Source organism: Nannospalax galili, unplaced genomic scaffold, assembly GCF_000622305.1.
Source record: "Nannospalax galili isolate Female #2095 unplaced genomic scaffold, S.galili_v1.0 scaffold330, whole genome shotgun sequence".
Taxonomy (NCBI): Eukaryota; Metazoa; Chordata; class Mammalia; order Rodentia; family Spalacidae; genus Nannospalax; species Nannospalax galili.
Genome location: NW_008329640.1, coordinates 2,520,664 through 2,535,202, shown reverse-complemented (window position 1 = coordinate 2,535,202; position 14,539 = coordinate 2,520,664). Strand labels below are relative to the sequence as shown.

At 44.2% G+C, this 14,539-nt stretch overlaps 1 protein-coding gene across 1 annotated transcript in view; it reads right to left on the bottom strand.

Moving 5' to 3' along the window:
- The window catches only part of Sptlc2 (serine palmitoyltransferase long chain base subunit 2), a 96,333-nt gene extending 83,053 nt beyond the window's left edge, over nucleotides 1–13,280 (bottom strand). The window contains exon 1 of the mRNA XM_008839931.3: nucleotides 12,975–13,280. Within this exon, the coding sequence (XP_008838153.1) occupies nucleotides 12,975–13,100 (126 nt within the window). The 5' untranslated portion in view covers nucleotides 13,101–13,280. The remainder of the gene's footprint in view (nucleotides 1–12,974) is intronic.
- Nucleotides 13,281–14,539: the final 1,259 nt, after the last annotated feature.

The following is a 14,539-nucleotide window of genomic DNA, read 5'->3' as shown; positions in this document are numbered from 1 at the left end:
TCTTCATAGCGAATCCAGGCCAGCTAGGGCTACAGGGAGACCCTGTCTCAAAAAAAAAAAAAAAAAAAAAAAAAAAAAAAAAAAAAATACACAAATACACAAAATAAATAAAAGAACAAGAAAATATCATGAAACCCATTATTAAAAAAATATGCCTAGATGGCTCAGCAGTTAAGAGAACTTGTTGCCGTTGCAGAAGGCCTGAAATTGGTTTCCAGTACCCACATCGGGTGGTTCATAACCACCTATAACTCCAGCTCCAGGAGATCTGACATCCTCTTCTGATCTCTGCAGGTACCTGCACACAACTGTACATGTACAAGCACACACACACGAAAAAGAAAATAAATCTTTAAATAAATAGAAACGCCTGGCAATGATGAACTTCTATTTTATTAATAAGCATTTCTACCTCTGTGGAAGAAATGCATCTCCCCTAGACAGACCTTTCAAAGGGCTTGGAAAACTGCTTTAACCTAAAGTCATGACTCTCCTGAATGGCTTCCTGTCACTGATTTAACAGAGTCCAAAGTTCTGCCTGACTTACAAGGCTATATGCTGCTCCACGTCCTCCTACACCTTCCAGACTGCAGAATCTGCCAGATCACTGCACTCCAGCCTAGTGAGCACTTCAGCCCCTGCCCTACACTGGGAGTCCATAGTTATGGTCCCATCCATATCAATCCCTGCTCACACTTTACCTCCAAGTGTGGCCCCAACCACTCTGACTAAAATGTTCTATTAGCTTTCTGATTATAGCATTTTTAACTGTGACAAGGTTAATATACCTACTTACTTATTGTCTGCCTCTCTCACAGGAGTATAAAATACTGCTGTTTATCCAGTGCTCAGATTAGGCATCACTCACTTGTATGAAGGGCTCAATATGTTATTATTAGAGTGAATGATGAACCAATGACAACTTTAGATTTTCTTCCTTTTTTTTCCTTTGTTTTTTGAGAAAGGGTCTTGCTATGTATTCTCAACTGGTTATTCACCATGCAGACCAGGCTGGCTTCAAATTGCCTCAGTCTTCCAAGGGTGGGGATTACAGGTGTGTACTACCAGGCCAGGCTAATGTTTTCTTTAAAAAGGAGAGTGAAAGGGCTGGAGAGATGGTTCAGCATTTAAGAGACTTGCTGCTCTTCCAAAGGACCTGGGTTTGGTTCCCAGCACCCACATAGTAGCTAATACCCATCCCTAACTCCAGTTCCTCCTCTGGCCTCCATAGGAGGAGGAGTTATTTATTTTTATCTTAGGTATATGTTTGTCTGCATGTAAGTGTACCAGGCACACATGGTACACTTAGATGCAGACAAACATATACCTAAGATAAAAATAAATAAAATCTTTAAAAAAGAGGGAAGGGGCCAGGTGTGGTGGTATATGCCTGTGAGTTGAGGCCAGCCTGGTCTACATAGTGAATTCCAGGACAGCTGGGGCTACAGGGAGACCCTGTCTCAAAAAGACCAAAATAAAAAAAAAAAAAAAAAGAGGGAAGGGGGAAAAACATCTAAAACAATACATTGTTAGTTTGATCAAGCTAGATCTTTATTTATACTTCTCTCCTTTTTCATAGTAATTATGGTATGGCATTTCACACGAACTTGCCAAGTAAAAGAAATTACCTCCTGAAACATTATGGACATACACAAGAAGTAGATGGTACTGGGGCATATGCTACTGAAGAAAACCACAATCTAATTCTTAGTGCTTTCAGATTTATTGGTGGATATGACAACTTATGAGAAAGGGCAGGAAGAAGCTGCTGAAGGCCCTAACAGTCTGGCATACCTCATGGCCTTCCAACGAACTCTGTGTAAGGAGCAGCAAAGCCAGTAGTGACTGCACTGCCCCCTGCACTGGCTCACACTACGAAACCCAGCTGATGCTACAAAGGGAGGAGTACCTGCCAGCACTGATTTGTTTCCATACCTCTGTTTTCTTACAATGACTCCAAATGCCAGAATACAGACTGAGAAACTAGGCTGTGCTCACCATTGAGACTTCAATAGGAGCTGGCAAGATGGCTCAACAGATGAGTGCACTTGTCACCAAGCCTGACAACCTGAGATCAGGACCCAAAACCTACACAGTGGATGGAGACAGCCAACTCCCAACATCCACACACACACACACCGTGGCACACATGCATACACACACATGCACACACAAACACACACAAAAATGCATAAATGTGGTAAGAAAGAGACAATAGACCTACCTACTGGAAATCTGTGTGGTGCATGCAGGGGAGCAGCTTGACTGCCTACGTTGTAAGTGTGGCACTTTGATAGGCAAAGAAGCAGGTCGTTTCCAACATGGCTAAATTAGTTTGTGCTAAGCCTACTTTCCTAAAAACACACATTTACTTAGCAGAAGACCATTCTTGAGCAAATAAAACTCATATAACCAGGAGCTAGAGAGATAGTCCAGCAGTTAAGTGCACTGGCTGCCCTTGCAGAGGACCTAGGTTCAATTTCCAACACCCACTGTCCATAACTCCAGTTCCAGGGGAATCCAACACCCTCTTCTGACCTCTGCAGGCATTTCCCGACACAGGTACACTTACATACATACAAGCAATACGCTCATACACATAAAACTAAAAGAAAAAACCTCATGTAACCATTCATCTCACCCCAAGCACAGATAATCTTATGAATAATAAAAATGCTGTTGTATGAGTAACAAAAACGAGCACAGAGTATGGCAGCACATACCATTGTTTTATTGTTGTTGTTTGAGACAGGGTCTTTGTGCACAGCCCCACAGGCCTAGAACTCACTATGTAGACCAGACTGGTCTGGAACTCACAGAGATCCGCCTGCCTGTGCCCCTCAAGTGCTGAGATCAAAAGTGTGTATCAGCAGGATAGCCTGGTCTACATCTGGAGACCCTATTTCAAACAAACAAGCAAGCAAACAAACAAGAGCATGGAAGATGAACATAAAATAAAATTCTACTATCAGGTACTGATGGTAAGCTGGCCATGATGGCACACACCTTTAATCCCAGCACTTGGGAGGCAGACGCAGGTGGATGTCTATGAGTTCCAAGCTAGCTTTGACTACAGGGAGACCCTATCTCAAAAAGATAAAAAAAAAAAAAAAAAAAAAAAAGGTACTGATGACCCTAAATTAAGTTGAAGTACCTCCAAAATAATTAAAGGAAAACCTGATTCACAGGAAATCTCAGGAATACAACTAAGAAACAGCAATAAATGAAAAAAGTAAACAGGTTTCTAGGCCTAATTTTGATATTCTATTTTTCTGTGACTTGGAAAATTGTCTACTCTGATTTCCTTGATATTTTTTTCATTTAATCAGGTGAAGAAAAGGTAAGACAGCTTGAGACTCATTTGTAAAAGAACTGATTATGACTTTTCATCTTGCATATTTCACTATAAATCCAAATTATTCTTTAAAGTAGGTTAGACTCTCCACAGGCTGTCCCCACACCCATCTTGCCCTTGAACTCCTGAGACTAGCCTTCTACCCGACAAGTATGCAGTACACCACTCTATCAAAGAAGTTTCTTTTTGCAACAGATAGAGGCTATTACAGAGTTGCACAACTGGTCATATACGGAGAATATATGTCTGAAAGATGCCCAGCCCTAAGTGACACATCTACAGTGGAACCTCTACACCTAAAGCTCATGGAACATAGCAGAACAGGGGTAGAGAGAAAACTAATACATCCCTCTACTCTCACCTTCCTCATACAACAGAGTGTGATGCTCACAGAAGGTCACAACTGGCTAAATTTTAGAGAATACGAGACTGCAGAGTGTGTGTCCCTGGATAGGACCCCTATATTAAACCTCACCCACCCACAGCTCAGGGACCATTGTGGAAGGGAGAATAAAAAGACCTTGTCTAAAAAAAAAAACAACAAAAAACAGCCTAAAAATGTCTTGAAGTGGCCTAGACACATAGCCTAGGGGTAATATTTGTGTTGCATGTCAAAGCCCTAGGTTCAATCCAACACACATACATCCTTAAAGTCCTAAGAATTTGAGAGATTATGCTGAGATCAAAGGTGGCCCACACCTTTGATCCCAGCACTCAGGAAGCAGAGCAGGCAGATCTCTGTGAGTTCAAGGACAGCCTGGGCTACATAGGGAATCTCAGGCCAACTGGGGCTACTACAGGGAGACCCTATCTCAAAAAGGCCAAAATAAAGATTCAGTTGCGAGTAATAAAAACAGATCCTGGCTAAACTAAGTGAAAAGGCAACTTAATGAAAGATTGAGGGGTGTGCAAAAAGGGAGAAAATTATCAGAACAAGTGAGTCTTGAAAGGGTATAGAATAATAAGCTCCCAGGACCTTGAGCAGAAGCTGGAGAACATTTTCTCTTAGTGGTCCACTGCCCTTGAGTCTCTCCAAATCAAAATTTTAAATCTCTGGGGCTGGAGAGATGGCACAGAGGATAAGAGCACTGACTGCTCTTGCAGAGGACCCCGGTTTGATTCCCAGTACACACATGGTGGCTACAAACCATCCTTAACTTCAGTTCCAGGGGAATCCAAAGCCCTCTTCTGACCTCCACAGCATTGCATGACACAGGTGCACTCACATACATGCAGGCAATACACTCATACACATAAAATAAAAAAAATAAGATATTAAAAAAAGGTGAAAAAAAATTAATCTCTGTGAGAGAAGGTTGTTGGGTTCCTTTTGGTAAAAGTATAGTTTATGGCCAAGGAAATGTGGTCACAAAGCACAGATGTAGCCATCAGGAGTCCACCTCACACAACAGGACATATTCTCGGGAAAGGAAAATGGCACAAAGCTGGCTACCTCTACATCAACATGCACTGTAACATTAGACTGGCCTGTGTGGTAGAGGTCAAGCAGAGAGAACGGCATGCACAGGCTCAAACATGTGAGAGGTACCAGGGAGATCAATCAAAGGGCAGAAACTGTGGCGGAGCTGCATTCATTCTCCAGCCTCCTGCCTGCACCCGCCTGTTATGCCATGATGCTTACTGAGATGGAAACCAGATAGAGGAAGCATGGGTGGCAAGTCAGGGAAGTATCAAGATTTAAATGTGTAATGTCCCCCACAAGCTCATATCTTTGACTACTTGGTCCCAAGTTGGTGGTGCTATTTTATGAAGTTGTGGAGCCCTTGGGAAGAGGGCCTCAGCTAGCAGCAAGGGGTAGCTGGAGGTGGGCCTTGAAAGTTATACCTACTCCTGATCCCAATCTAGCGCTTTCTGCTTCTTAGTCCACGGCCACAAGGTCAGCAAGTCTCTGCCACACATTCCTGCCTTTGTGGAGCTGCTCTACCATGCCTTCACCACCATGATGAACTGGACCCCTTGAAACTGCTTCTGTCAGGCATTTTGTCACAGATGTGAGAAAAGTAACACAGGCACTAACTCCTTACCCAGTGTGCAGAACCTCTCTCAGTGGATACACTCCAGCCCACATACAGCTGAAGGCTTGAATTTGGGTTTACAGTAGGAAAATGGTAATGTCAAGTGCTGAGTGCTTCCAGTAAGCTCTGAAAGGTCTTTTCAGTGCAAAATTTTATCAGGGTTTTATCCTGATTGCAAGAAAAGAGATGTACTTGCTGCTTTTCAAATTTTCCCTGCTGACAGAAACATGGTCAGTGTGTGGCATGGCTTGTACTATTTGCACAAAGCCTTAAACTATTCTCTCTAGTATGTATGGTATGCAATAGAGAGGCTAGTGTACTTCAGTAGAATTCCAAGAAAAGGCCAGCCTCCATTTCCCTGGGCTTCTCTCACACTACTTCCTCCCAGTTGTGTTCCTGCATGCTACATCTTCAGCTCTATGTGAGTTGCATGTGCCTTTTCTAGTGAATCCTTGGTGCTTCCTCTTCTAGCCTAATGCTGTCTTTTATTTACTTTACCAGCTCCCTGCCTTTAACTACCTACCACCCATCTCCCTTCAACCAATAAGAGACAAAATCTGCTGGGCATGGTGGCACACACCTTTAATCCCAACACTTGGGAGGCAGAGGCAGGCAGATCTCTGTGAGTTCCAAGCCAGCTGGGGCTACAGCAAGACCTTGTATCAAAAAGACCAAAACAGAGAGAGAGAGAGAGAGAGAGAGAGAGAGAGAGAGAGAGAGAGAGAGAGAATATGAATATGAATCTATTATGCTCCCTAATTTAATTTCTCAAAAATTGCTAATGAATTTTGTATTGCCAAGTTCAATGGTATAGTAGAATCTGCTAGTTCTGAGCCAGTTATTGTTGAACTGTCTGAACTTTTGTCATCTTATCTGTAAAATTATGATACTAGTTACCTAGAGAGCTCTTTTTTAAATCAATTGTATTTGTTCTTTGGCAATTCTATACATGTATATAGTGTATTCTGTTTCCTCTCATCCCCTACCCTCTCTTCTCTCCCTCCCATCCCTTTCATTGTCCCTCCCCTCCTCCCTCCAGGTCTCTTTCCCACAGTCATGCCTTTTTGTTTTGTTCTGTGAACCTCAGATTTTCACCAGAACTGCCTGTGTGTCCACAGTTTAGAACTATCCACTGGAGCCTGGTGGGCTCACAGTTTGGTACACAACCAAAGGCAATGACTATCCCCTCTCCCAGAATCCATCAGTAGCCAATAGTTCAGCAGGGAGAGGCAGAATCCCATGAGTCCCTCCCCATTCCATGAATGGCCACTGACAGGCTAGCGCAGGCCCAGTGCAGACAACTGCCACTACTGTGAAATCATGCTTGCAATAGCTGTGTCACACCCGAAGATAGCATTTCACTTCTCTTCTCCCTGTCTTCCTGCACATTAGGCACTCTGTAAACAGTACTTATTACTTTCTTTTTTTGAGACAGGCTCGTGTAGCCCAGGCTGGCCTCAAACTCACTATGTAGCCAAAGATTTCCTTGAACTTCTGGTCCTCTTGTCTCCATCTCTTGAGTGCTGGGATTCTAGGCATGTACCATCCATACTTCAAACCCAGAACTTCCTTTATGCTAGGCAAGCACTCTACCAATGGGCTACATCCACAGTCCCATTTGTTACTATTGTCATCCATGGTTTCTCACTCCCTGAAAACACTGCTTACCCTCTTTAATGAATATTCCCATTTCCATGGGCTTTTCTTATACCACTTCCTCCCAACTGTGTTTTGCACACTTGATCTTCAGCATTCTGTGTGAGAACTTCCTTTATGCTAGGCAAGCACTCTACCAATGGGCTACATCCACAGTCCCATTTGTTACTATTGTCATCCATGGTTTCTCACTCCCTGAAAACACTGCTTACCCTCTTTAATGAATATTCCCATTTCCATGGGCTTTTCTTATACCACTTCCTCCCAACTGTGTTTTGCACACTTGATCTTCAGCATTCTGTGTGTATGTGTATATGTGTGTGTGTGTGTGTGTGTGTGTGTGTGTGTGTCTTTTCCAAGGAGCATTAGGATTCTCTACTATTAAAACCTTGCTACCTCTTCTAGCTTAATGACATCTTCTATAAATTTTGCCAACTCCATGGCTGAATCTACTACCCATCCCTCCAACTAGCATCTCCTAAGTTCCTACTACATAGCAGGCATAATGTACACTGTAAAACTGCTTTAGGGCTTACTAAATAGACAACAAGAAGCTTATTTAGACTGGTTCAAGATCATTTCATTTGGCCAGGAACATGGGTCAGTTGGTCCAGGGCTTGCCTAACATGCATGAAGCTCTCTCTGGGTTAGAGCCCAGTGTAACAGACAACAAAGCATGGTAGTGGACACCTGTGATCCCAGCACTTGGGAGATAGATAGGAAGATCAGATGTTCAAGGTAATCCTCGACTACATAGCAATTTTGAGCCTGTCTGAAAGGTATCATCATAAAGAAATGATAAATGATTTGGAAATAGGTGTGTTTAACCAGACTTAAACATTACACAATGCATACATTTATCAAAACATTATACATATACAATTTTAATGTTTTTGTCTATCAATTGAGTTGAAAAAAAACTGAATACCCAAGAATTGTTCCAATGCTTTAGGTCCTACAGTAAATGGGTATCATTTCTAAAATCAAGGGTAAAAATATTAAATCCCAATGTGGTAGCACACACCTTTAGTCCCATCATTCGGGAGGCAGAAGCAGGTGAAATGCTGTAAGATGGAGGCCAGCCTGGGATGGTCTACGTAGTGAGTTCCAAGCCAGCAGGAGGTACATAGTGAGACCCTGTCTCAAAAAGAAAGGGGGGGCAGGCGGTGACTGGAAAGCTGGCTTACATAGTTAAGAGCACTGGCTGCTCTTGCAGAGAATCTGGGTTCAGTTCCCAGCAACTACATGATGGCAAACAACAGTTTCTAACTCCAGTTCCAGGGGATCTGATACCCTCTTCTGGCCTCTGAAGGCCCTGCACAACATGGGTACACTTACATACATGCAGGCAAAGCACTCATATACATAAAATAAAATAATTTTTTTTTAATCTTTAAAAAAAGTCAAGCATGAGCCAGGAAAGGTGGTGTACATATTTAATCCCAGCACTTAGAAGGCAGAGGCAGGCAGATCTACTGTGAGTTCCAAGCCAGTCTAGTCTATACAGCAAGTTTCAGGCCAGCTGTGGCTACAGGGAGACCCTGTCTCAGTAAGAACCCCCCGCAAAAAAAAAAAACAAAAGAAAAAAAAAAAACTTTAAAGAGAAAAAAATAGTCTCCAGCTTTATAATGGATCTTGAAAGCAGTCTTAAGTCAGCAAATTTAGGCCAGGCATGGTGGTGCACACCTTTAGTCCCGGCATTTGGGAAGCAGAGGCAGGCAGATCTTTGTGAGTTCAAGGCCAGCCTGGTCTACATAGTGAGTTCCAGGACAGCTGGGGCTACAGGGAGACCCTGTCTCAAAACGAAAAAAAAAAAAAAAAAAAAAAAATTTCTTAAGAACAGAATAGTTTACACATTTCCCAAGAATTCTTATTAAAGAGAATTCCTGAGTACCACAAATGACTGGAACATCTCTGATCTAGCTAGTAAAAATCAAAAGTTCTTCCCCTTGGAGCAAATGCATCTGAAACACAAAAATCTTATCTCCCAAGTTGTCAGTAGTTACATTATTCCTACAGAGCATGAAACCCTCAAAGTGCCTCAGCAGGCCCTTCCAAACCCAACAGGTATAGTAGCTTCTGTGGCTACCCTTCCAGTTCCTGCTGCCTCATAACCAACCTCTCCCTTTCCCCAGCTACAATCCTAACTAAATCCCCAGACAGTTTCCCTTGAGTGGAAACAAAAGGTAGCTATTGGATAAATCACCCTTCCTTAGTTGTTCATGTGTCTCCTTCAACATTCTGTTGTTTCCACATTGTCTTCTGCTTAATATAACTTACATCCTACAGCCTCCTTGAGATAGGCTCCTACTGATTCTGGCAACTACAAGACTTTCATCCTTTTAAATGTTTCATGGAAACTACTCCCAAGGAGAGAAAAGTTAGGTCCAAAACTGTCTGAAAGACATTTTTCTCCTTTCATACTTAATAACTAATTCAAAAAAGCAAAATGTTTAGTCTAAATTTCAAAACCTCTATAAGGAATGGAAGATCTTAAGTGCTGGCAGTTTCAGGGAAAAAACTCAAAAGTTAAATCCATGGCCTGGAGAGATGGCTCAGCGGTTAAGAACACTGGTTGTTCTTGAAGAAGACCAGCACCCACATGGCAGCTAACAACTGTCCATAACTCTGGTTCCAGGGGATCCGACGGCCTCTTCTGTCTTCTTCAGGCATTGCATGACATGGGTGCACTTACCGACATGCAGGTAATACACTCATACACATAAAATAAAAATAATAAATAAAATATTAAAAAAAGTTAAATTCAGAGGCAGGCAGATCTCTTTGAGTTCGAGGCCAGCCTGGTTTACATAGCATGTTCCAGGCCAGCTGGGACTACAGGGAGGCCCTGTCTCAAAAAGATCAAAAAAAGGAAAAAAAAAAATTAAATCCACAGACACTAACTCTTGAAATAATCCAACTTGCTGTTAAGAAAATCTCCTGCAGCCAGCAGGATGCGGTGGTGCACGCCTTAAATCCCAGCACTCCCGAGACAGAGGCAGGCAGATCTCTGTGAGTACAAGGCCAGCCTGATCTACACAGTGAATTCCAGGCCAGCTAGGGCTACAGAGAGACCCTGTCTCAACAGAAAATCTCCTCCATGCCGGGCAGTTGGGAGGTGTAGGCAGAGGATCAAGTTCAAGACCAGCCTGAGCTACACAAGACAGTCAAAAAAAGAAAGCACAAACAAAATAAAGTTCTACAAAGAGATAAAGGGAATGAATTACAGACATACAAAGACCCCATGAAGGTTCTTTCAGATTCTAATTCTGTCAAATTTTCTTCAGGCTACTTGTTACCCTTTACCTCAAATAAAGGCTGACACTCCTCCCACTCCTTTGAATGGCAGAGAAAATTATTGCTTTATTGTTCATTTGCTACTCTTGTGAAAACTCTTGTCAGTCATCATTGAACAGTAGTAACCTCTGTTTCATAACTCCTCCTTACCATGGCATCTACTTAACCTAACTCAACCCCAATCCAGGAACTGCTCTTTTAACATGGGCATTCGTTTCTTCAAATTCTCTTCAGATTCTGGAGAGCTTATAGAAATCTTAAAAGTGGCTGCTTCTCCTTGAAAGAAAAGAAACCCTACAAGTTTCTAACTTCTCTCCTGTCCATTAAAAAAGAAATGTTAGGACATACGAGGAAACAATTTCACATTTCAACCATGTGATAGTTTTCGGGTGAAAGCAGGAAATTTTATACATAATATCTTATGCATATTTTGAGACAGAATTGGCAGTTTTCCCCCAGAACAGAAGGAAAGACAGGTAGAGACTAGAGCACAAGCACATAGCTTTAGCTTAAAACAAAACAAAACAAAAAACCACTTTAAAAATAAGATACTCTCTTCCTCTCATGAAGTTACAAAGATCTTATTCCTCATAAATGTACAGATCTACAGATCTTTAGCATTTGCTTTAAAAGAAGTAGGGAAAAATAGTTTTCCAGAAGGGATACTGCAGTCCTTAAGGGCATTCCACCAGAACATTCTTCCAAATGCCACCAATGTGGCTAGAGTAAAAATGTTTGCTAATAGATTCCAAAGAGCCAGCCACATGTAACAATCAGATTTTTTGGGGGGGGGGGCACAAAGACAGGGTCTTACTATGTAGCTTTGAATTCTCCTCTGTCTCCTAAGTACTAGGATTACAGGTGTTTGCTACCACACCCAGCTACAGTCACAGATTTTTTTATATTTCATTTTAGTAACTTGATATTTCTTCATCTTACTAGTTGGCAACCTCTGAAGAAATACTATACCAACAAATGCTAACCTGCTGGAATTCCAAGAGGGAGGAACTTGATTTACTATTTAATCAGAATATATCCCCCAGTGACTAAAAAGAACTTTCAGATGCAAAGCACTTCTAACATGTGACCAGCTTTCTCTGGACTTCCTTTTTCCTCTTAAAACCTTACCTCACTTATTCACCTGTTATTTTCTAGCTCCAACTGTTCCAGTTCACTGATACCTTCTATGCCACAGCAATTTTATCTCATTAGCCATCAAAACTGGTAAATTCTTCCATGGCTCAGGACCTACTGATTTTTATCACATCCCCTCTCACATATTTCTTAAAAAGTGAAAACCAACCTTTTGAATAGGTGTCTTGACACCTTACAAATTCAAGGGAAGTCTAGTCTACTTTATGTATCCCCTCTAACCCTCAACTCTTGAGTCTCAGTATCTCAATATGACCTGGAGATACCCTATCATACCTAACAGGCCTTTCACAACTACTGTTAGGGAACAGGTTACTAAGTATGTTAAAGCCAAATTAAAATCACCATTCTATCAAAACAACAGCAGTCACACTCCTGCAGAGGGAAGGGGGGCGGGGGAACTACAACTTTTTTCCTTAATCTTTGCACAATTCTTGTATTAAACTCAAAATTACAACAACACTTTCTTCCAACAACTAAATCTTGCATCTTTTTAACCAGCTCATCATTTCAGCAGAAGAATCAGTCCAGAGAACTGGAAGGATGGTTTTTAAAATACTGTCATGAATTCAGAGCTTTCTAAATTATTTTAGAACTGTTTGAATGTGATTGATAATTCAATCTCAGTTAGTGTAAGGACTCATCACAAGTTGCCCCTGGATTAAACAATTTCAAGTCTGCTAGTGGGTGAAAGGGGCCACCCAATCCAACCTGGATGGTGGGATGGAGGACCCACCACACACAGAAAAAGACAATGCTTTCCAGGCACCAGGAGGAGGGGGGTCCTTGCCAAAGCCACAGACAAGGTTCTGCTAGTGAATGAAGTCCAGAGTGCGGTGGGAAGAGGCTGCCTGGGTGTATTTCACCCCCACCACCTAACTTTCTCAGTCTTGAAAGCCCCGGAGCATGGTTTCCTTGCAGGGCTGCAGGACTCTACAGGAAACATGTACTTGAGCGGACTAAGGAGGATCCCTAGAGAGGATGCAGTGGGGCTCGGAGAGGGTCCGTCGGCCTCTCACCCAGAGCAGCCCACACTTCGGGCGGGATCCATAGGGGAAGAAACCAGGGCTTTGAGAGGAGCCTCAGCCTCCATCCAGGGCAGAGAGCCTTTCAGGGGAGCCAGGGCTGGGGAGCTCGGCAGAACTGGGAAGCCCCACACGACTGGGGAGCCCGGCACAGCTGAAGCCCCCGCAGAGCTGGGGAGCCCTGTACGGCTGGGGTCCCCGCAGAGTTGAGGAGCCCCGCCTGAGGACCTCGCGGGGAAGGGGAGACCCGCGCCGCCCTTGAGCCACCCTCTCCTGCTCGAGGAGGCCTGGTCAGCGCCGGGCCGCGGCCGCCAGCGCACCTGAGCCGCGCCCAGCTACCAGCTGGCCGCTAAGACCGCCCGCGCGGCCGCTCGTCTGCCCCGGCCCGATACGGGCTTCGGCTCGCGGGGTCCCAGCCCACCGCCCCAGCCCGGCCGCTGGGTCCCGTCGTACCTGGCCGGCGGCGGCAGTGACAGCGGCGCTGCTCCTCACGTACCCGTTTCGCACCTCCCCGTTCTTCACGCAGCCGTTCGCCCGCACCGGGCGGCGGCAACAGCAGCCTCCGGGCTCCGGCCGCATCGTCCAGGCAGCACGGCAGCAGGGCAGGCTCTGGAGGCGGCGGCGGCACCAACTCTCGCTCCGCACCGCACCCACCTCTCCGAAACCGGAAATGGCTGCAGCGCCGCCGCCAATTCCCGGTCCGGCCGTCACTTGGGGGCGGGGCTACCCGAGAGGACAGCGCTTGCCGGAGGCCCACAGGCGGAGGGGGACACGGGGCGGGGCCGGTGGGGGCGGGGTCCGACGCCAATCCGGAGGCGGGGGAGGCGGACCCTATGCTGCTTCTGACCAATCGCGGGAGAGAGCAAAGCGGCTTGCCGAGGAAGCGGGAGCTTCTCTGGAGGAACTCGTGAGCTTGGCACCCGATTGGAGCCCAAGCCAAATCATGGGTTGGGTTTTGCTGTTTAATGGTTCAGACCGAGGAGGAGGCGGAGCCCTGAAAGAAGTCGCTGCTTACTGTGTAGAGAAAGAAACTGGGGCTGAGCCTGTCTCCACAGCGGGTTCTCGGTGCAGGTGGTGGGTGGATGCCCTTTGTGCCCTTTCCTCCAGGGAGGTTCTCGGGTTGAATCCAAGCCCGAGACAGGCAGCTCCCTTATTTCATTAGCGAATTCCTCTGTGGGTGTTAATAGCATAGCCTTTTTGACAGACTCACTGTTCTTCGATATGCAGCACACATCATGCCTTGTGTGCGCAGCACTTCCTGTCTATCAGGGTTTTCTGGTACAATTTCCCTGAAAAACTTTCCTTGAAAGTCAAGAAACCTGATCTAGCTCCAAATATTCTGATAATTGAAACTGAAACTTGAGGAATGAGCTACTTTAGGAGGCAAATTCTTTTAAGATGGAGTTAATGCTTCCTGCTTCGTTGACTCATTTGCAAGGATTGTGTTAGTAAAGCATTGTGCATTTTTCAAAATATGTATTCCAGACTAGTGGCAAAAGAAAGGAAATTTATCCACATTAGTGTCATAATTAAGAGTATGACTCAGTCTAGATTTGAATCCTGGCTGTCTCACCTTCTAGCTGAGTGATCTCTATGTGTCTTTCTCTGCTGAGAGGGATAATAATAGTTGTGAGAGAATCTGAGTTTAATGCATGTAAATGTATTTTGTGCAGTACCTAGCAATTAGTATTTATTAATTGCTGGTTATTATTAATTGCTGAATGCATCTCTGATTCCCTACATTTCCCCCCTATTCCCCTGGAGCTTTAGAAATGAGTTTCTGCTTTGCCTGAGTTAGGCGCAGTGGACCAGTCTAGCAGCAGGTGGGGAGGGCACAAATCCTCTTGGAGTCACAATTGTTCTGATCCCAAAATCAATGTAAATCTGTGGATGAGAGTCAAAAAGAACTGTAGGCCTTTAAACCAGACATAGTAATGCGTGACTGTAATCCTAGCACTCCAGGGGTGTAGGCAGGAGGATCAGGAGTTCAAGATAAACTATATAGCCAGTTCCATGTC